Source organism: Schistocerca nitens, chromosome 2 (assembly GCF_023898315.1).
Source record: "Schistocerca nitens isolate TAMUIC-IGC-003100 chromosome 2, iqSchNite1.1, whole genome shotgun sequence".
Lineage (NCBI taxonomy): Eukaryota > Metazoa > Arthropoda > Insecta > Orthoptera > Acrididae > Schistocerca > Schistocerca nitens.
This window is the reverse complement of record NC_064615.1, coordinates 861,977,095-862,000,638: the sequence shown is the minus strand read 5'-3', so window position 1 is coordinate 862,000,638 and position 23,544 is coordinate 861,977,095. Positions and strand designations below refer to the sequence as shown.

The 23,544-nt window shown below is 37.4% G+C and overlaps 2 protein-coding genes across 4 annotated transcripts in view; one reads left to right on the top strand and one right to left on the bottom strand.

Annotated features, from left to right (window-relative positions):
• LOC126237128 (uncharacterized) overlaps positions 1-23,246 on the top strand; it is a 285,184-nt gene extending 261,938 nt beyond the window's left edge. The window contains exon 5 of the mRNA XM_049946948.1: positions 23,221-23,246. The gene's annotated coding sequence lies outside the window, so the exon portion shown is untranslated. The remainder of the gene's footprint in view (positions 1-23,220) is intronic.
• The window catches only part of LOC126237126 (uncharacterized), a 469,607-nt gene continuing 448,572 nt past the window's right edge, over positions 2,510-23,544 (bottom strand). The window contains exons 11-15 of one of the 3 annotated variants that reach the window (XM_049946947.1): positions 23,223-23,406; positions 19,155-19,342; positions 16,888-16,991; positions 11,391-11,585; positions 2,510-6,171 (exon numbers count right to left, since the gene is read on the bottom strand). In XM_049946947.1, coding sequence (XP_049802904.1) covers positions 5,989-6,171; positions 11,391-11,585; positions 16,888-16,991; positions 19,155-19,342; positions 23,223-23,406 — 854 coding nt within the window. In that variant the 3' untranslated portion in view covers positions 2,510-5,988. Of the gene's footprint in view, positions 6,172-11,390; positions 11,586-16,710; positions 16,992-19,154; positions 19,343-23,222; positions 23,407-23,544 lie in introns of all 3 variants that reach the window. The other 2 variants (XM_049946946.1, XM_049946945.1) reach the window with 2 other exon arrangements.

Genomic DNA, 23,544 nt, shown 5'->3' with positions numbered 1-23,544 from the left:
CAAAGCTAACTGCTCTGAATAATCAGTTATCAATCATTAGTATTACTGTGACCATGGTGGTGTGTGTTTGGATGTCTGTGTGCTTGTGTGTGTGAATGATCAAACTTTCTGAATCAAACCTCAAAAGCTAGTGAATAATGTGATGTGTTACATATGTCTATGCAGCTTACATCAATCTGCTATAAGTGAGTGGTTATCTTTCCCTTAGTTTACATATTGCTCCATCCAGGAATTTCCAAAGTCATGAAAGGCTAGAAAAAAGTGAAGAAGTTGACACTAAGCCACCATTGGATAACAGATGTCCAATCCCCTTCCCTTAACTTTTGCAAAAGGGATAAGAAGATTACATTTTTTACAGATACTTCAACAAATCATGTACAAGAAACAAAATTCACAGATATTTTGTTCTCTGGAGGGCATTTCATGTATTGCACCAAAATTCTGTGAAACTTATCAAAACAATGGTAACCGCCAAGTGCTTGAATTTTAAACACTGGAATAAAATTCACCTAATTTGCCATACAGGAAATAGAATCATTTAATTTCAGTAATGAACATGTAGAAATACCGTGGCTCAAGTTCAAGCACATAATCACTCATGCTCTAGAAAATATGTTACTAATAGAATGACTAAAGGCACCAGAAACCTTAATGATCTTGTTAAGAAACTGTATCTACTATGCATCCAAAAGGCAGATGTTATTCAGTACGCATTTGATTCCCACAAGAACTATGTGTGATGCCTGTAGTTACAGTAGTAACATATTATCACAGCATACCTCTCAACATCTTATTACATTACTGTCATGTGTAATGAACATAAATGGCACAAAAATTAGTCTCTAGACATTCAGGATCATGAATGGGGGGGGGGGGGGGGGAGGAGGAGGATACCAGCGTAACTGATCCATAAAATTCTGTTCCTTATGGCTCACTTTTATCTGCAGGATCCTGAAAACACCAATCATGTAGAATGTAGCTTATATATGATGCCCTAGGTGCCATGAACAGAGATAACTTGGTGAATTTAGTGCATCTCATATTCCAGAAAGGTTTTGGGTCAATATGCGGTGTCTGTCCATATATGGATTACAAATTTCTTGACATTTAGAATGCAGAACATTGTTTTGGATGGAGAGTCGTTTACGGACACTGGAAATTTTAGTAGAACCACCACTTTTTGTGCTACATTAATTATTATTATACATTACTGACTTTAGGGTAGTAGTAGTAGTTGTTAAAATCTCAGACTTCTCCCACATGGTTCAGGTGTATCTAAAGAAATTCTGGGCAACACAAATTATGGTAACATCCAGTTATACCTCGAAAAACTATCAATTTTATGTAATCAATGAGAAATAACTCAGGATGTTGTAAATGTAAAGCACTGCACTTCACAAATGTAAAAATGTAGTCATCTTTGAGTAGGTACACAATTAATTCTTCACTGTCAGATCAAGACATATTATACAAGTGCCCAAGAACAACGTATTATGAAGCAAAATGGTCACAAAATGTCAGTTGTGGGGGGAATATTCAAGAATGACATACAACTCGTCGGCTTTGAAAAACTACATCACAAGTTACCACAGATGAAACATTGCAAAGACAGAGATGGAAGTTGAGAAAAAAAGGAATGCAGTACATAGAAAGCAGATTGTGGATATATATACCACATATATCCATATTTTGAACATAATGTTAGATACATTGCTTTTTTGCAGTATAAAATCTAGTATCCTATTCTTCAGTTGATCTATATAGGTCAACTGAAAGATAGGATTCTAGTGCTAGTGACAGAAATACCTCAGCTTACACATACAGATTGTATCCTGTATGTCAGTTGACATATATAGGACTACTGAAGAATAGGATACTAGTACTAGCAAAAGCAACAAATATAAAATTTGTGTCCTATACTTCAGCCAGCTGATATAAATCAACTGAAAAATAGGATACTAGTACTAGCAAAGGTGAAAAATGTGACATATGTGAAATTTGTATCCTGTATTTCAGTTGATCTATTTATATCTAAAAAGAAAGAAAGTGATGAGACTTACCAAACAAAAGCGCTGGCAGGTCGATAGACACACAAACAAACACAAACATACACACAGAGCGGGAGACAGGAAAGGGAGAGAGAAGGGGAGAGCGGGGGAAAGGTGGGAAAGGTGTGTATGTTTGTGTTTGTGTTTGTTTGTGTGTCTATCGACCTGCCAGCGCTTTTGTTTGGTAAGTCTCATCACTTTCTTTCTTTTTAGATATATTTTTTCCACGTGGAATGTTTCCCTCTGTTATATTCATATCATTAAGTTGATCTATTTAGGTAAACTGAAGAATAGGATTCTGTTATTAGCGAAGAGAAAAAAAGTGAGAAGGATAAAAAAGAATAAAATTTGTATCCTGCAATTCAGTTGACCTTTGTAGTTCAAGTGAGGTGCAAGATGCCAGTGTTACATACATAGTGCAGGATACAAATCAATTGCAGAGGAAACAGCAATTATCAGACAAAGGTATGATGCATAATGTATACACAAATGATTTAAAATTACCATAAGCGACAAAAAGAGTACACAATATCTATCTCTTAATAATACATTCATTTATTTTGTTTATGATTATTACACTTTGCCACAGAAGAGAACCCCTTATTATCTCTGGCTCGAAACTAAACAAACTAATATCTGTGACTAAAACATAATGTCATTTGTCAAACCTGACAAGTTGTATCTCAATCGCAAATTGACCCATTGTACGTAAAACAAATGGCAGACTATGATTTTTGATGCTGGTAAATTACGGATTATCTGTGAAACAGTTTCCTTACAAAACTCTTGTACAGCACATAGTAGTTATATTACTTAAATGTGTGAGGATCCTTACCAAGCCAAATTAAAAAGGGACAATATATACAAGGGATGGTGGTGGGAACTGTGACAGAACTGTTTGACTGGCAGGAGAGTGTAGTACAAAGAAGAAAAAAAACTGTTTTTGTCACAAGATTCTGCTTATCAAAATTCAAGAACTGGCTCTCAGACAGGAAAATAACCAACCATAACAGCTAACATGGACATGGAGGTGTAGAAACAATCATCCTTCTTACATTCCATATGTAAAAGAAATGGGATGAAACTAAAATAAAGTAGAATAAAAACTACCATCTACACAAGACTTCATAGTGTGTGTCAGAGTATAGATGCAGATACAGAAGTGGGATCTGCGAGAGAGCAACAGAATAGTCCTAAGGATAGCAGTCTAACAAATGGATAAAACACATGATGGGAAGTATAATTTACTGAATGAAAATATTTGACATCTGAAATATAATATGGCACAAGATAAAAAAGGGAAGAGATGCTGCAACAGCAACCATAAACCTATAAACTATAGCAAGAAAAGGAACTTGGAAATAGTGGTTGTTGAAATAGAAATTAAAAGCTTGTACTGTTGAGAGAAGAAGTAATTTAAACAGACCATAACATAAATTTAAGTGAAGAGTGACCAAAAGTTCATATGTCCAAGAAAAATAGAGCAGATAAAAAATTATAAGACAACCAGAAAATCCTGGATATAAGATGATCTCCCTCCCTATATTGTAGAGGCTGCTTTAGAATTTGTAAGTTATTATCAAATTCTGATTAATCAAAATTACCATTTGTCTTATTGACATAAGGTATCTTAAGATCCATCAAAAACCCATACACCAACAATTGTAAACTAATACCAGTTACTGACTGAACATACTAAATTATAAAGCAATTAGTTTTTCAACAAAAATGGCAAAGAACTAGTGAACTGATGTTGCTCTTTATTATAATGTAAGCCTCATCAATTAGCCTATATTTGCTTTGGATTGTGTGGCATCTTTTGTTAGCAAATTACTCTTTATCTTTTGCCTCTACATTCTAATAATTTCATGAGCAATATAGAAACATTCATTGTCCTTGAATATATTCTACCAAACTTATTGTTCCAGTTCATGAAATGTTCACTGTTGAAGTCACCTAAAAGTTGTTATGTATACAAAATGGCATCCATTTGATACCACCCGTGTACATTCACTACTGTGGCACAACATTTTCTTCCTAGTGCACATTTGTTTGTGGCTTCTAGTTCACTAAACGAGATGTCAACTGCAAATCTGAAGATCCATAACCCTCATTAAAGTGATTTCCATTACTTTAATACATTATTGATGTCTACAGTGTGCCATCATTATAAATTTGGCAATTACAGCAAACTGAATGCATTGATTATATTTGAGGTTGTTATTGTTGACAAATTCTAATGCAGTAAAGTTGGAAACAGCACTAAATTTGAAATCAAGATAAAACTGATTAGTAATTTTAGCAGCCAGTAAGAGCTATTACACAATGCAGAAACATCAATGATAACTTCACCTGAAACCATAACAGGACCCTATTCATCATTAAATATGAGTCAGGGAAAATTTATTTTTACAGTTGGGTAAGTATGATGCAATGCCTTGAGAACCTCCAAACTTTGAAAGGCTGGAAGAATATGTCATCAACATCCTGACTAAATCTAAAGTGAATTAAGCTAACAAGTGGGTGAAGGGCAAAGGCCAGTTACTTTCAAGAAAACGGGAGAGACATACCAGAAAAAAATGTATAAGTCTAAAATTTAATTAAGCTGTCACTGTTCCCTCCTCTTTCCTCCAAACCAGTGACACCAAAAAAAGAGACAGGGTGAATTCTATATGAATTCTGTCTCAGGTAGCTCAATGATTGTGGCAGGAGAAAGCAAATTTGAAATACTGATTCCAAAAATTGAAGAACATAGGCCCTAACTCGTAGGTTAACACTATGAGTGAAACATTGGAGTGTCAAAGAAACTTTCAGTTCATGAAGAATCTGAAAGATTTCTTCGTAGCACACAGCAGTGGAGAGGTGACTTCAGAGTATATTTAAGAGGAGAATATAACACTAATAATTATGTCAACAGTACAGCATCTCTTGCACTGTGTGTGCAAAATTGATTTGGGAAAAGTCATCATGGTAGCACAATAGTAAAATACAAAAGATACTACCTTTAAAATCCTCCTACAATGAAAGCAGATGTACTGACAAGTTCAGTATTGTAAACATTTATAACACATATAACTAAAATTTAAAAAATCAACAAAGTGTGATATTAGTGGACAATAGTCAAGTGGAAAGTAAATTTTGGAAGAATGACATAAATCCAGTGAAACGAAATTAGTGGACATAATAATAACGCCTACAAAACACCCTGCCTTTTGTGTACAGATGTCCCCCCTTGTTGTTATTTAAATGGTAGATTGGTATTTTAGGAGATTGATTCACACACCACCTATATAGCAAAAGTAACCGCCATATATTTTGAATAAGTACAACTGGTCCAAAAACTATGGTTTCACATATTTAAAAAAAATCAGTTAATTGTTTCACAAGTATAAAATGTTTGTCTTGCCAAATAAAAGTAAAAATTAAGAAAGATATGCCAGAAAAAAATCTGTAACATAGTACCCAGAAATATTTCATGTGGAGATTATGTTGCTCATTAACTATCACATTCTGGAATAACAGCATCACTGAGAGAAAATTCTGAAGCTCATGTATACATGCACATCACTGGAAACAGTCACTTGAGAACTCATTTCCCTGGTATTTGCTATTATTCAGTAATTTACAAAACATACTCATCTCTGAAAGGGTGATGTTTGTCTGTATGGCAGTTTCATGTAGTGTTTCATTCTGCTATTTAAGTACACTAACAATAGATATATTTTATACATTTTTATAGCAAACTTTTCCACTGATATAAGTATAAAAAACCAGTCACCTTTCTCAAAAGTTGGTATTTTAACAATTAGAGCCAAATCACATACACTAAATACATTTTCATCAAAATTCATTCACCAAGTCCAGAATAAATACAGCAAATAAATATTCTTTTGGTTGTTAAGTATATCTACTCTTGCATCTGGAATGGCACATTCAAATATCACAGATTTGTCTCTTGACTGGTGTGTGGTTTATCTACACCAATCAATTCATCAAATAGGCTACTCGTGGGATGCACTGCATGATGCTTGTCCAACAGTGCCTCTGCATACTGAAGAGTGGCAGCAGCAAGTTCACCTACTGTCCAGTGGCGGTCTAACAGGACCCTTACAACAGTGTCCAGCTATAAACAGAAAATGTTTTAAGAGGAAAGTAACACATGTATTAACAAAACAAATCTTTGATTGTAACATTTTTATGTGATTGGTTAACAGTATACGGCAGGAAAAAAAGTTTATTACACAAAATGCAAGAACAGAACAATTCTGTATTAAATACTGTGTATTCATTGATTCATAGTGTTCTGTACATCCCATCAAGAAGAAGAATACTCATGGATGAAGAATTATTCAATGCATAAATTAACAACAAACAAACATATCAAAGAAACTAAATTTGTTCACTTTATTCACCATAAATTTTCACTATACTGAGTAATGTTATTCATGCTGATTTCAGCTAAATTTAACCATCAAATTAGAGAGAGTTTCCCTTTCCTCTCTCCTGTCACCCTCTCCCAATCCACACTTTCATGTCACCTTCATTATGCACCACAGTCAGCACATCACTAGCTATGGTAACCATATATCACATACCCAGCCTATGCACCTGCAAGCAGTCACTCAAGAATTCCTAGCTAGCAATCTACAGCCTTGCTCCAAGCTACTAGCTATCCATTTGAACCCCTCTTCCTCTGTCCCTCTCTACCCACCCTAACTGACACAACCCCACTGACACCCAATCTACCTAATGAAATGCAGTCTTAACAGCACTTGTGTCCAGCTGGCATACTGTAGGGTCACAGGTGCATACCTGATACCCTTCAAAAGCCACAGATCAGGAGACTCAGTTTTAAAAATTGGATAGTACAAATGATCAAAAATTTGGGTCATTTTCAGTATAACCCTGAAACAACTGATGTGAGTCTTTCCCTCTGATGTCAAAGTTATATAATGGCTATAAAAACACAAATAAAAACACTAGAACTAGCTACTATGTTGATTCCATACCCCTTATCTGTAGCATAGTCCAGGTACTTGGCACTAGGTCAGAATGTTTTTCAACAACCTGCAACACCATTCTTCATCCATTCACTGCAGGTGCATTATCACAAATATGGCTAAATGGTTACTAAGTGGAATATTACACTGCACCAGAGTGTCAAGAAGAAGTGTTCCAATGTTGATACCAGTGGAACCCCATTTTAAATTAGGGAGAAATAATAAGTTTCTTTCAGTTTTTTGCATGATATTATTATAAACTGTAAAAACTACATTATATTAGTATCATTTTTGTTACTAGCGTCTGGTGAAGTAGAAAATGATAAATCTTTCAGAATTTCTACAATTTCTCCTTTTTTCCCATTTCTGCTATAATTGCAACAGTTCGTGCCCTTGCACAGTCTTCTTCTTCTTCTTCTGCCACCCCCCCCCCCCTCCCCTGCCCCCATGGCTCGGCCTTGTTATTGTCAGGTCCTACTCCTGTCACCCTGAAAGATCAAATGAAAGCAGAACCGGACAGACTCCAATCTCTGGATGTGGCGCCACTTGTTATGGGTAGTGAATAGTCGTCTCTGCTGTTTGTAGTTCGGAAGTTGTTGGGTGAATTTCACCTCTGTGGCAACTTCAGTACTACCGGCAATGCATAGCTGATCATGGATAAATATCCTCTCTCATGCCAGGAGGAGCTGTTGGCAAAAATATCAGGTGGCCAGTACTTTTCTAAAATTGATTTGTCCAAAGTGTTTCTGCAGATTCATGTGGGCGAAGAGTCTCAGTGGGTTCTGGCTTTGAATACTCTTTTTGGTCTCTATTATTATTTGCTTCTTCATTTTGGTGTGGCTAGCTCCCCTGTTATTTTCCAATGATTTTTAGAGCAGTTGACTATTCCTGTTCTGCATTGTATTAATTATCTGGATGATATTGTTGTCAAGGGCTTTGCGCACTTTCTTTTCTGTCTTACAGTCTGCAGGCTTACAGCATAACTTATAGAAATTTCAGTTTTTTCAATCTTCTATTGTTTATTTGGGGTTAGAGGTCTTGTGGGATAGGGTTCACCATCTGCAAGACCACATCTCTGCCGTGATGTCTATTCCTCGCCCCTTATCAACAAAGCAGCTTCAGGCCTTCTTCAGGAAAATAGCCTACTAGCATAAATTCCTGCCAGGGGGCAGACACATTGGCTCACCCATTGCATGCCTTGTTAAGCAAGAATATACCTTTTTGCTGGAGCCCAGATTGTGACCATGCTTTCCAAATGTTGAAATCCAAACTACTCTCAGTCCTTTGTTCAGCTACAATCTCTCTGGACCAGCACATAGTTTCGGCGACTGACACCTCACAGTGTGGCCTCAGCACAGTCATAGCATGCTAATATGCTAACAGCTCTGAATGAACAGTTGCTTTTGCCTCTAAATGTCTCATTCCAACACAGCAGTGTTACTCTCGGGCGGAGAAAGAGGCTCTTGCCGTAGTCTTTGCTCTCCAGAAATTTCTTTTCTTTTTTTTTGTATTGCTCCAAGTTTCACCTTATAAATGACCATAAACCATTGGTTTCCTTGTTTAATTCTCACACCTCACTGCCTGATAAGATAGCACATTGTCTACAACACTGGGTGCTGTTCTAATCTCGCTACAATTACAAAAACCATTTTTGACCTATGTCTAATGTGGATGCCTTGTCCCAACTCCCTGTGGGTCCTGATCCTCACCTTGATTATGAAGAATTGATTTTCTTCCATCTTGATAATGAAATGCAGGCTGCAGTTGAATATTTTCCTATTATGAGCTCATGCAAAGCAGCTGCTGTTGCTGCTGACCTGGTTCTCTGCCAGGTAGTTGGGTTAGTTCAACAGAGCTGGCCAGATAAACCACTGAGTTGGGCTTCAGACCCACTTCACAACTATGTTTCCTTATGGTATCATCTCTCTGTTTTTGAAGGTATTTTGCTGTTGTCCACGGATGACATCTCTCCAACTCTCCAAGAGTAGACATTCCTGCTGCATTATGGCATGATGTTCTGCACCTTCTCCACCAGGGGCATTGTGGAGTTTCACGCACTAAACTGTTAGCTGGTTTGGGCAGGGATTGATGGCAAAATTGTCAGTTTTGTCGCAGCTTGTGAGGAGCGTATCCAACAACAGGCAGCTCCCAGGATGTCTCTGTCCTCCTGGCCTGCTCCACACCAGCCATGGTGATGAATTCTTGTAGACTTTGTGGGTCTCTTCTTGAATTCCTGTTGGCCCTTGGTTGTGGATTCATTTTACTGGTTCCCTTACATTCTCTGGTGTGCATCAGCATAGGCCATAGGTTAAGGTCACAATTCATATACATTTGGTGTGGCCACAGTTCATTTCACATATCTTTCAGTTGTTCTTTTCCTGTCTCATCATTAATCTTGTTATGGCTCTGTCATTCCACCCTTAAACAAATGGCAAGACTGAGTGACTAGTGTGTACATACAAGTCCCAAATGAAAAAGTTTGTTGTGGATTCTTCACCAGATGGTGCCCTTCTCTGTTTTCTGAGCACCTACCACTTCATGTCTATGGGGGAGTGGAGCCTGGCTGGGCGCTCCTCCAACTTCTGCAGCCTATGCCACGCCCGTCTTGGTCAGAGTCATCCTGCTGCCCTGCAACGGGATTGCCAGTGTGGGCGCGAGGGTTTTGTCACCAGTCCAACTGGACACTAGCCATTGTTGTCCACCACTTGGGGTGCCATCTTTGTGATGTCCATAAGGTCAATGGGCTGGTGGCTTGCCACTTTGATCAGTTACACTCTGCTCGCCGCTGGAAGCTACTGGCTTGCTCATGCCCATCATCCCCTGCTGTGAGGCACCCCTGTTCCACTGGCTGCCTCCTCCATATGCAGTGCCACTTCCCACTGCTGGATGCTGGTCTGTCACCAGCTTCGGGTCCATTGTCACAGCTTGCTGTTCCAGTTGGGCCATCTCCACCAGCCACCTAGCCATATTCATCTCAGCCATCATCACTTCATCCACCATCTCCAGTGGAACCAGCTCCATCTCCTCTGTAGTTGGACCTGCCTGCTGATAATGATGCAGAGATGGTGATGGCACCTTCCTCCCCAGTGCTGTTGTCAGGAGCCATGCATGCCCATTGCCCTCAGGCACGCATGTGTCTCTGTGCATCTTGGCCCTGTGCCTGCCTGGCACATCGTCCCATGCCCGCCGTCGGCACTAGCTGCCACCACTACGGATCTGATACATGTGTCTCTTGTTGGGCCACTGGGCACCCTCTTCACCTGAGGGGGAGATGTTCTGCATCCTGATACTAGTGCATGTGAGTGTGCCAATTGCAGTGTCACTGTGCATGTATACTTAAATCAACCACTAACTGTATCAGTATGTGCCAGCCACTTGAGTCCGCCTGTAGGAAGTCAGCAAACAATACGGTCTCTGCCATGCCATCTACAGATGACTGATACCTATGTACACATCAAGCTGTGCTGACTCACCCTCACTATGTTCTTTTAGTTCGTACTGGTCACATCACTTGTTCTGCGTATCACTTATATGGCACATTCTGTATGATTCTTTGTCTTGTTACATGTGATGTCATGAGCGGCTTATTTCCATTATTGTTCACAGGTTTATGAATAAAGCCATATTGTTGTTACATGGATTGGTTTTGTGTATTACTTGGTTACAACAAAAGGGATGGTGGTATTCGATCCCATAAATCCGAATAGAGAAGCAAGGTGAAGATTGATTACATACTTTCTTTTGATTGATTTTAGTGCTGTTTTGTGATAATTTTGGTTTTGTGCATCAAAGATTGTAGCTGCAGTCTTTTTACCATGCAAACAGACCTTTACTCTTGTGGTACACAGATAACTAATGCTCTAGCTATAAATAGAAAGAAAAGCATTAACTACTTGATATGACAGATGAAGAAGCAGCTTTTCTTCTTTTCTTCAAAGAAGCAACTCTTCTTAAGTTATTGCTGTTTTAAATTTAGGTAGAGTAAGCACAAACACTTATAGTAGTTTACTATTAGTTAATTATTATGTTGTTTCATCTGCTTCATTTTGTTAGTATATATCTTGCTCCAGTCTACATCCATCACGATTCTCCTTCTTTATCTTTGGAACACAATGAAACAAGTTTACAAGTGCATACTAAGAGACATTGTGCTGTTGGTAGTATAGGAAAAAGATTAAACAAATGTGACTCACTGAAACTTATTGACCCTTATAATTAATATGTATTATGGATACAATAAGTTATACTTAGTATCCACTGTTACAACATAAATGCTCGCAAAATGCTTTATTTAAAATAAATGCATAATTTGCAGATTTTCCATCTGCTGGTGTGTACTCACCTTAAGCAGATTATCATTGGCACAAGTATAATAATGGAGACATGGAACACCAGCCATACTGGCAGCAAGCCACTGTATCACAAGTTTCAACTGAGGATCTCCACATTTGGAGCTACCACAACCCCAGTTCCCTGTTGAAACAGTACGTACTCCAGAAGCACTATTGCTAGCTGCAACTTTTCCAAGCACTGACACCTGAAAAGAGTATGTCCAGTTTATAATTCATTTACAGGTGATGATAACAATAATAAATTATAGCCTTTACATAAAACTTGTGAAAACCTAAAAATGGAAAGTCCAAGATGGACTATCAACAGTGGAAAGGATAGATTGCTACTAACCACATACAGAAGATGTTGAATTACAGGCCTGTCCATAACTCAACACCTCTTCTATGTGGTGAGAAGCAAAGCTGTAAAAATTTTATTTTCAAATGTTGAAAAATATCATTTTGAAGCCAATAAACAGGAAACACAGTGTAACCTTTTTAACAAGTGATACTCCAGAGCTGTGACATATTTTACAAAAGTCATTCTGGAAAACAAACTGGTGGCTGTTAAGTGAATTTCTTTATTACATTGTGGATTTCAGTTTACAGGATCATCAATTTACAGAACACCACCTAAATATATGTATGCATAGCCCATCATTATTTTGATAATAACCATCACATCTCTAGTGTAAAACATTTAAGTTCAAATTTGCTGAGATAATATGCTAAGGTAAGATTTTGTGCCTAGCAATTACCCAACAAATTGTAACCAATAATGAAAGAAAGCAATTCATTCAGTAGCTATTGAGATGCTCCACAGAATGACTTTGATAAAAACTTAAGTTTTGTATGCAACTAGTGTTTAAGGAACTACGTCTGGCCTCCTCTCTGTGTGTGCAGTCTGCCAGAAATTAATATTTTTAACTTAAAAAAGTATTTTTCAACTGCAAGGTAATTAACAAAAAATATTTTTGTGTCCCTAATAACACTTATTCTGGAAATGGAGCCTGTGTCACATTTAACTGATATGCAGTCTTGTCAGTCTGGATGTGATTAACAGAAGCTATTTTTTGACAATGCTACAACAAAACTTTCAAATTACTCATAAGCTTTTGAAATTAATTTACAAGCAGCTTCCACTCCATTTTGTTGAAGTGTCTCAATAAATCATTTCAAGAATATATTGTGAAACAATATGGGATGATATTTTCAGAATTATTATTGTATGGGAGATTGAATAGAGTACTTAAGTTGTTAAGGCTGTAACATGATCTGGGCAACCTGAGTCACATCAAGTTGAAATAGCTTCACCTGGTACAGTTTCACATATTAAATTTCTTTTTCTGTTTTCTATTTCATAAGGGCCAGTCAAATGAAAATAAGACAGATGGAAAAAAGTGAATAAACTTTTCATTACTTCAAAAGTAATTGCCATAACTAGATGAGATGGTCAATGTTTTCATGAAAAGATGTTTGTGGTTGCCTAAAGAAGCAGAATTGTACGCAGGTGTGCACCTCTAGGTCGGAGGCAATTTGACAGCCACGAATGTATTTTTTCACGACTCCAAAAAATGGAAATTACATTAGGAGAGATTGGGACAACGTAATTTCCCAGTAAAATTTCTACAGTGTACTTGTATCAACATTAGCAACATGTGAGCAGGCCCACACATCCTTACATATCCTCCATACAGTCCTGATCACTTCCCATGTGATTTCCATACTTTTGGAGCCCTCAAGAAAGACATTTAGTGGTTGTTGATTTGCTTTGGATGAAGAGGAGCACGTCTGGGTAAAATCATGGTTCCATAGGAGAGAAACACACCCGAGTAAACTCATGGTTCCTCAGGCAACCACAAATATTTTTCCATGAAGGCATTGACCATCTTGTCTCACAGTGGTACAAAAGTATTAACAGATATGGTGATTCTTCTGAAGTAATAAACAGTTTACTTAACAATACTGTGAAAAGTACAGACTGCTGCTTGCCATAAAGAGGACACATTAAGTTACAAACAGGCACAATGAAAAGACTGTTACGCATAGAGCTTTTGGCCAAAGCCTTCTTCAGAAAAGAAAAACTACACACACATTCGCACAAGCAACAAAGGCTAGCACACCTCATGCACACATGACTGCTAGCTCCAGCCAGAATGCAAGTCTTGCATAGAACAAAAGCAGCAATCCAGAGTGGGCTGGGGAAAGAGGAGGGATAGCACAGTATGATTGGTGGGTGAAGAGTCGTTGAGGGAGAGTGTGCAGAGACTAGATGGTGGCTAGACAAGCCTTCCACATTCTGTGTTGGAAGGGGGTGGAGGGTGACAGAGAGGGGTGGGGGGTGGGGGAACAGGGAGCAGGAAAGGAGAGGAGAAGAGAAGGGGAAACAACCAGTTGCTGCATTGTAAGAGAGCGACAAACAATGAGGTTGAGAGGACGTGAATTGTGAGGAAGTGATAAGACACAGTGGGTGGAAACTGTTGTGTGGAGGCCTAGATATTATGGGAGCAGAGAATGTGTTTTAAGGATAACTCCCATCTGCACAGTTAAGAAAAGATGGTGGAGAAGGGGATGATCCTGATGGCCCGGGTTGTGAAGCAGCTGTTGAAATCGAGCATGTTATGTTCAGCTGCATGTTGTACCACAGGGTGGTCCACTTTGCTCTCAGCCATAATTTAACAGTGGCCATTCTGCCTGATGGACAGCTGATTGGTAGTCATACAAATATAAAAAGCTGTGCAATGATTGTAGCGGAGATGGTACATGACTAGCCTGCTTTCACAGGGGGCCCTGCCTCTGATAGGGTAGGATAACTCTGTGACAGTACTGTTGGGATTGGAATTGGTACAGGGATGCACTAGGATATTGAGGAGGTTGGGATCTTGTATAGGATGTCTCTCATTTCAGGGCATGATGGTAGATAATGAAAGCCCTGATGAAGGATGTGATTCAGCTGTTCCAGTCAAAGATTGTATTGGATGACAAAGGGAACACTCCTTTTTAGCTGGTTCTTAGGATGGTGGGAGGACTGGGGGGTGAGTGGGGATACAGTGTGGGAAATCTGCTTGCATACCAGGTCTGGGGGATACTGCCTGACTGGAAAGCATTTGTGAGACCTTCAGTGAACTGGCCAAAGGAGTTATTTTCACTGCAGTCATGATGTCCCCTGGTAGCCAGGCTGTGTGGGAGGAATTTTTTTATGTGGAAGGTATTGCAGCTGTTGAAATGCAGGTGGCTGGTGGGTTTAATTTGGGCAGAGGTGTGGATGGAGCCATCAGAGTGGAGGAGATCAGCATCCAGGAAGGTAGCACATACTGGGTTGAGGAGGACTAGATGATGCAGATGGGAGGCTGTGAAGGAAAAAGGATAAGCTGTCTTGATCCTGAGTCAAGATCATGAAGGTATCATCAACAAACCTGAACCAGACCTAGGCTTTGGAGTTTGGGGTTTTAGGAGGCTAGGACAGTTTCCTGTAGATGACCTACAAACAGATTGTCATAGAATGGTGCAATGTGGGTGCCCATGACTGTGCCAAAGATTTGTTTGTGTATCCCCCCTTCAAAGGATATCCAGTTGTAATTTAGGATAAAATCAGTAAGGTGTATAAGGAATGAGGTAGTGGGTTTGGAGTCTGAAGGCCATTGGAAGAGGTAGTATTCAATAGCAACAAAATCATGATCCTGAGGGAAAATGGTGTATGGGGAAGTGGCATCAAAGTGATGAGTAGGGATACAGGAGATAAAAGAGTGGGAATGGAGGAGAGTCAATGAAGGAAGTGATTGGTTTCTTTGAAGTGGGAGGCTTGATTACGGGCAATTGGTTGGAAGTGTTGGTCAGTGAGGGCTGAAATTCTTTCATTAGGGCACACTATGTCAGAGTGGCCAGAGACAGCAGTCGTGTGCTTGGGATGTGCCTGATTGTGTGAATGTGCATGTGTTTTCTTTGTTTTATTTTCTGAAGAATGCTTTGGCTAAAGCTCAATGTGTAACAGTCTTTTTGTTGTGCCTATCTGCAACTTAGTGTATGATCTTGATGGTAAGTAGCAATCTATACTTTTTACAATATTATGACATTACAACCCTGACTTTCCACTAAAACAGTTTATTTACTTTTGTTCCATCTTTCTCATTTTCATGTGATTGTCCCTTACACAAATAAAGCATGTACCTTGAACACAATTAATTGCTAAATTATTGCTGATATATGTCACTAATTTTATTATTCAATGTATAGTTTTATAATCACTGAAGATAACTGTACAATTAACATTTGAGGAAACTTTTTCTGTGGTTAAATAATCTTAATTTACAATTAACAAAAACCCTTGATCCTCAAAATTTTACTGTGCTAATAATTAATTGTTTAGAGATTAACTTACAAAAATGAAATCTCTCATTCTCTACTTTGCAATAAATATCTTACTTTTCTGGAAACTGTGTGCTTCAGAAGTTAACACCAATCAAAATTTCCATATTCCAGAATATCTGGTTCTTACAATATGATACTTTCAAAAGTCCACTGTTATACATTTGTAGCACTGATTTTTCTGATTAAAAATGCAGATATTTCCTAAAATAATGTGTTAATTTGTAAAATAATTCAGAAAATTCTTGGTACAACTTGGAACTCACAGTGCATATTAAAGCTCCCATTTCATACAAAAGTACATATTAGTTTGCCATTTGTTTTTTCATTGAACAGCTGACAGTTGAAGCTATTGTTTTTTTTATTTTTTTATTTTTGTTATCTTTTATATTAGTACCTAAAATGTAATAGTCTTGTATTTTAGCATTTTGTCATTTTCTGTACTATGTGCATCTTTATATAAGCTTCATGCACAAAGTAGCAGCCAGTTGGGTTCAAGCAGTCAACTAGTGCAAATGCTATGTAAGTCACAGCTGAGTAGCCAAGTTGTACACTTATATGTCAGTGTCTTCCACTTGTGAAATTATGTGGGATCAGTCATAGCTTACAGATCTGTGTTGCAAAATTTATATTGCTAGCAAGCTGATCTTAGTATCATAACAATAAACATAAATGAAGTGAAAGGTAAACTTCAGAGTTGATTTTAAGAGATTAAGCAACCAACAATCAAGGGAAGAAGAATCACGAAGATTAACATCTATGAGACTTAGAAGGCACATTAACAGATCGGTAACATTACAAACCACATGGAAAGTCCCATATCTTAAGGATAATTTGTGGATACTGCACATGCACGCACACACACACACACACGCGCACGCATGCACGCACGCACACTCACACTCACAGCTGTACCATATTTATTAAAATGTATGTGGAATGTGTTAGTGATACTGATTGACTCACAAGCTGAGCAGCAAGCTTATGTTTGTGCCTGGCTAGTTCCAAGCTTAGAGATCGTGCAACAATGGCCAATTTAGCACGACTCCCTTCCAGGGGAATGCCCTGTGCACCTTCAGTCAGTGAAACTCCAGCAAATGAGTCACTCAGTGTGCGCTTAAGTAGGCTGCCAGCAAATCGCACCACTGCTATGTCTCGGGCATCCAGCTCCCGAATCTCATCGATGTTTTCGGGCACACCTGCATCCTCCAGCCAGCGACTGTACTGCTCATATAGCTCTTCAATTTCTGTGGATTATTAATGAATGACATATTACTTATGCAAGAGTAAAAAATATTAGTATAGAACATAATAAATAGGAAATTGTTGTGTAACAGATATTCTGTAGTACTACTTGTGGTTGTTAGAAAATGTCTCAATGTAAAAAAAAAAAAAAAAAAAAAAAAAAAGAGAGAGAGAGAGAAAAGACACACACACACACACACACACACACAGAATATCACTTAGTCGATTCAGTGGACCAGCTAAGAAGCGACTTTGCAAATCATCACATACATTATGATTTTCGAATGATTTAAAGAAGAATGTACATGAGATTGAATTGTTTTTAGCTTCTCATAATTTTTTTAAATATTTTTTTCCAGGTCATGTAGTAGGTAGTACTACTCCACTGCCTGAATGAATTTGACTGTTTCATAAAATCAATGAAGCATAATCATTCTAATTTTTTGCAGCAGTAACTTTATCAATTGATATTACCTTTTCAAGTTGTCCTATATAATAAGGACATACAATCCACTAGAAATAACATACTGGATAAAAAATAACTGAGTAACAATATATACAAAATAGATTCAGAATCTTTGATTTCTGAGATTTATGATAGAAGGTGCAGAAGAATTTGTTTGTTTTGGTTCATTATTGTTGGACAATGTAGACGTTCATATTTCCTAACATTAATTTCACTTTATATTTACTTCAGGATCTGCACACTTGCTATTTGCCATAAACTCCCTAGTTCACAGCTAACATAAGATTGTACTTCAGAAACTGCTAGTCTCTGTGATCCGGCAATTGCTTAGAAGTTTAGCAATCATAGCACAAATTTTGAATGTCTATACTTTTTATTTTACAGAGACTATGCACATCTGTCAACTCATAAGGCTGTTTAACCCTTATATGCCCAGAAACTTTTTTGTCACAGAGTTGTATGATTTTCACATATATCATTTATTAATGACTACAGATAGCAACTGTAACAGTGGTTTGTAGCTGTCAGTTCTGGAAGAAGGTTTTTTTTACAGTGGGCAAACAATGACACCATAGTACACTACTATGGAACAGGAATAATTAAAATAAAACATTTTATGCTTATCAGCATTTATTAATTGAATTTTCATAATGAGACTTTATTATTACAAATTATGAGTTATTAATATAATTATGTATGAAACTCAGCAAAGTATTTTTCATGCTAATTACATTACATTTGGGGCACAATTTGACAGTTTTACTTTTACAAAGCACACATCTTGTGACCTGACCAGTGAAAATAATATATTGAGCTAATTTTTTTCTTACAGAAACATGTAGAGACATTCTTATTTGCTGTCATGATCCATGCCAAGTTCTAGCATTGCCATATTCCTTGAGACCTGCTGAATGTGCAGAGCTACCCCACCACCACATGGGTTGTGTGGGTCATCGTAAGTGCAGGCGAACTTGTCAGGTTGCAGCATGATCGTTTTTGACCCACTGGGAATATATGGGTTAAGCTTCTATTATTTGAAACAATTAACTTCCCATAAGCTCTGTGCAACATTCCTAATTGTAAAGATCTGCATAAAACAAAATATGGATCCCATTTTTATTGTTCACAACTCAAAAAAGGGTGGATGAAACATACACCATCTGTTCTGCTGTGCACTGACAGACATTTTTTGTAAATACTTTACTTTTCTCTCTCCCACTCCAAACAACCTCCTCCCAAAGCTACAGCTAGTGTCCGAATGAGACTAGAGTTCTATCTTGCCAGGCACTAATGGCTATGTGACAACAGAAAAATCAACTAAATATTTGAAAACATATAGGAGCAGTTAAGTAAATAAGCATCAGTTTATCACGACATAAATAAATTTTCCAGGTACCCTACATATACAATTATTTAGTATGAAGTAATAATCACACAGATACTCAATTTGGTACATTTACATACCATATAGTCCTGTTGATTGAGTTGACTGCTGCAAATCATTCAAATTTTAAAATATTAGTCTCAGTTAAAAATTAATGTAATCACTGGGTTATTAGCATAAAGCCTTCAATATACTGAGGATAAAGTTTCATAGCTCTTTACATGAATACTCCTCTTTCTTGTATTTTTACAGAAAAGAAACTAAAGTAAGTACCCTGTATAAATAGGTGTGTGTGAGTTCTAACTCACAACCTACCGGAACTGCAATCAGTACTGAAGCTGTATTTAGAGGAATCTCCTGTGTCTTTCCGAGCAAGAAGACCAGCTCGCTTTGCTCGAAATTTGTCTATCCATTCTTTCTCCTGTTGCAATGACTCTCTCAAAAATTTATCATCCATTGAATCCTCCTGTAGCATGAATCCTCTTGATCCACCTCTTCTTACCCTAAAATTATAATATCACTATAACATTCATCTGAGGAATAGCTTAAGTATTTTCATTTTTAATATTAAAATGATTTGACAGTGAGCAATGTTTCCATGTGTACCTGTCAGTTCTGACTAACACTGTAGTAGGTTCTGAATGTTGTCTCCTTTTGATTCAAGTAGAAATTAAAAGTACACTAAGTGCTTCCATTTTAAAATTTAAATTATTTCGCAAATGAAAACAAGTGATGTTAGTATTCACATAGATTGCAGATTGCACATTCTGTTAATTTACACCCTGATGTGTTCTCCACCCTTCACTACTTTAATGAAGGTTTATTCCATTCTTATGACTACATAAGCACATCATCATATCTCCAAAACATTTTTGTTGTGCTGGTTTGGACAAACAACTCTGATCTGACAATTTTTTGCATTCCTCCAGAAAAAATTATTTCAAAAAATTTCGAACCAACTTTCTGACTTGTTCATTCTTGTAATAATCCTTCCTTTTTGTAATTACTGCAGTTACTGAAATTTGCGAACTCTTCTGCAGGATGTTAAAATACATTTGATAAAACTGGAACATTTTTGAGTGATAGCTTATGTTCAAAATGTCTCAAGCTGTTCTTCCTAGAAAATAAAAAAATAAACTGGTCTGTATGCATTCATCATACACTAAATTTCTTTAGCATCAAGGTTTGCTGCATTTTCTTAATTCTGTGAATTAATAATGTTATCTACAGAGTGAATCAGGACTGTTCCATTCACTCACGGTATTTCCCGTTGATAACTGTAACTCCCACTTTATTCTTAACCCCCAAGCTCGCATTCAGTACTACTTAGTTGTCTTGGGTTTCTTTTTCTTGCAGTGTTAGCTGTACATTAACAGTGATTCACAGCAGTATGAATAGTTTTATTGATGAAGAGTTGACTGACATGCAACTCGGGTATGGGTTCACTAAATTCAGTGGAAGAAGAGCACAATGACACTACGCTAAACTGTTCCCACAGCAATGACAACCACATCACAGCCCTTCTGGAATCAGTTTCCCATGTTGTGTCATTCTTGTATTTTTCCATATTGTTCCATTGCTCATAATCCATAGAAGCACAGTCAAGATAGGCGAAAGGTCCCAATGCCCTTTGCAACTGTTAATTATTCTACGTTGTGTATTCTGGTTTTGCATTGTGCTCTTCTTCCACTGAATTCAGTGAACCCATACCCGAGTTGTATATCAGTCAACTCTTCATCAGTAAACCTATTCATATTGCTGTGAATCACTGTTAATGTACAGCTAACACTGCAAGATAAAGAAACCCAACCCTCCTCCACTTGTGTACAAGAATGTGTGGGTCCCACACGTCACCATTCTATGTTACCTTCCATGGATCTTATAGAAGTATTTTTGACTGGCAAGCAAATGCCTGCTTACTGCACTTACCATTTAAAATTTGATGTCAATTCACAGTGGTTATTGTGGCAAAGTGAAGAAGAAGAAAATAACAATACATTTATACCATAAAAGTTCACACTAGCCTAATTTCAGTTGCAAAAAGGCACATTAAAACTCACCTTCAGGTTAAGTACAAGTAAAATTTCCATAAAAACAAGTTTTGTGTTCATGAGAGACTTATGGCACATATCATTATCAATAGAATGAATACCAGCAGAAAAATGTGAATTTTGTTTGATGTGAACTAAATTCTGAATATTAAGTTTTCTTTTTTATTTCTGGATTTGCAACTCATGTTGCTGATGGCTGATTGTGTGAGAAGATGAATAGCAATAGGTCAATTCTCTATGTGTCCTTCTCTTTTTGTTCCACTTGTTTCCTGTCCCATGACTATTTCTTTGCCAAGTCAGTATTCTAAATGGACTGTTTTCTGTGAATATTCTGATGCCCTAATCATGCTTTCTTTATTTGAACCCTTTCTGTCTTTACTGTATCTCTTTGCCTTTTTTCTCAATTTCTTCGATCACCATTATACTTCAGAGCCACTTAATAATTTGACCAAATAATTTTACCTTAATTATAATTTTATGCTAATTTATCTGTCATTTATCACTATCACCATATCACAAATTGTATGGGCTGCTCCTTTTGTACCAGTCTCCATTGTTAAGAACATAACTATAACTTTCTCTTCCCACTTTTTACCTTTCTCTTCGCACTTTTTACCTTCTCCCTACTTTCCTAAACTGATTAACTCCTGAGTGAGTCTGAAACTGAGTACCATGCATTAGTCTTTTGTACATACTGTACTCTTTAATTTGTGATAATGTGTGATTATAAACATGGATTTTACTGGTTTTCAATATTAATGAAATTAGAATTAGCACTTAAGATAGCTTCAGACAGCTAATATGTTCACTCTGATTAATTGCCCATGATATTGTGAGCAGGTCATTACTTATTAGTAACATTACCTTTGGCCAGTATCAAATATTAAAACAATGCATTAATTTTCAATGTTCTTCCACATTTTCACTTAAGTGCTGGCTTCAGATATGTGTAGGAGCTTAACAACTTTCAATGTGTGATGATTATATCTGTTTATTCAAGGCAGAAAGGAATCAATAGTTGAGTGAACCAGGTGAAGGTGGGAGCAGTTAGATCACTCAAGAGTCCAGATTAAGAACGACCTACTTTGTACCTTGCCTGAGAAGGAAAAGGGGCAGGTACAAAATGAGAGGCACTGTACAGAGTGTGAGGTTGAAGGGGGGAGGGGGAGGGGAAAATCAACCACTCTTCCTGCTTCATTTGAAGGATACTACAGTCCGCTCCATACCTACTGCAAGTCCCTATCCTTCAACCTCTTCTGTTGTAAAGCCTGTCCTTGGCAATGTTTCAGTGCCACCTACTCCAGCTCTGCCAAAAACAAAATATACAAGCTTATATATACCAGAAGACTGCCTTAGCAGAAGACAGTGACCATCCTGAAAACATTCAGGCTCAGGTCCACAAATGAAACTTTTATCAATTTCTTAACAAGTCACAATCAGAGGATTTGAATACATCACTCATCAAAGTACAATCTATGAAATCAAAGGCAGAGCCACATGCTACTGTGTTTGTAATACAATAGTATATTCAATGATAGTCTGGCAAGAAACTTACAGGCAATGTTGTAACAATAATATTGATAAATTTCACATCCAGGGTGAGATTATCCCTGCATGGATCTATGGTACGGTATAAAATACATACTTGTCTTCTCCCACCAAGTGACAGTTTCCCCAAATTCTAGGAACTTCTACTCTTATTTATCTTCTTTTCCAGCCATCTTCCAAGACTCAGCATATTATGTAGTCATCCTCCCTCCCCCTCCCTTTCACCACTGATGTTTGTTGGCATTTTATTTATTTTTATTATCTTTACATATTATTTTTATTCCTTCATGGTTTGAAACTTTATTCTATTTATTGTACTTTATTCTTATTCTTGCTGCCTCCTTTTCTTCAGTATCAGTCTTCACATTTCTTTCTATTACTCCCTTTTACCATCTTTTAGCAAAGCTCATGCACTGATTCTCTTTCACATACTCAACTTCATATTTGCCTCCTTTCTTCCTTTGACAAGATAGGTCCCTATGTACCCATCTTCTAAAATATGTGCAACCACCCACTCTGCATCCTCCTTCAACAATTCACTCTTCTCTGCCCTGAAGAAGAAACCTGTGGTTCTGGATATTAGAAATACAGTCTATTTATTTCTTTGTGTAATTGTCACATAGCATAAATTTCATTTCACATAAGTAAATTGAGAAGCATGCATAAATGAGATTTATGTCCTTGCAGCTTTAGGATTTGTAAAATACTAAGACTCTTATAAAATTATAAATAATTTAGCTGCAAACCTGTAAATTACTTAACACTGCGACTGTCTATTGCAGACCTTATGTCTTTGTCACCAACGCTGGACCCTGTGACACTGATTCCAACTGCATAACTTGAATCTGTGCTGCATGTACTGCTTGCTGCTTCACGGCACAGAGCATCACGCAGCCGTGCAGCAAATGTGTGGCGTCTTTCAGGAGTATCAAGATGTGAGCTGTAGCGGCGTGCACATCCTTCACTTTCTGTCAAACATAGTGATTTTGATCACTCAGTTTAGCATCAGACTGCTGTGAACATTTATACTTTATGTACATAAGTTTTTATATAACTATATTGAATTAAACTGAATTTAAGTTCTAGATTCATGTAAAGTTAAAAAA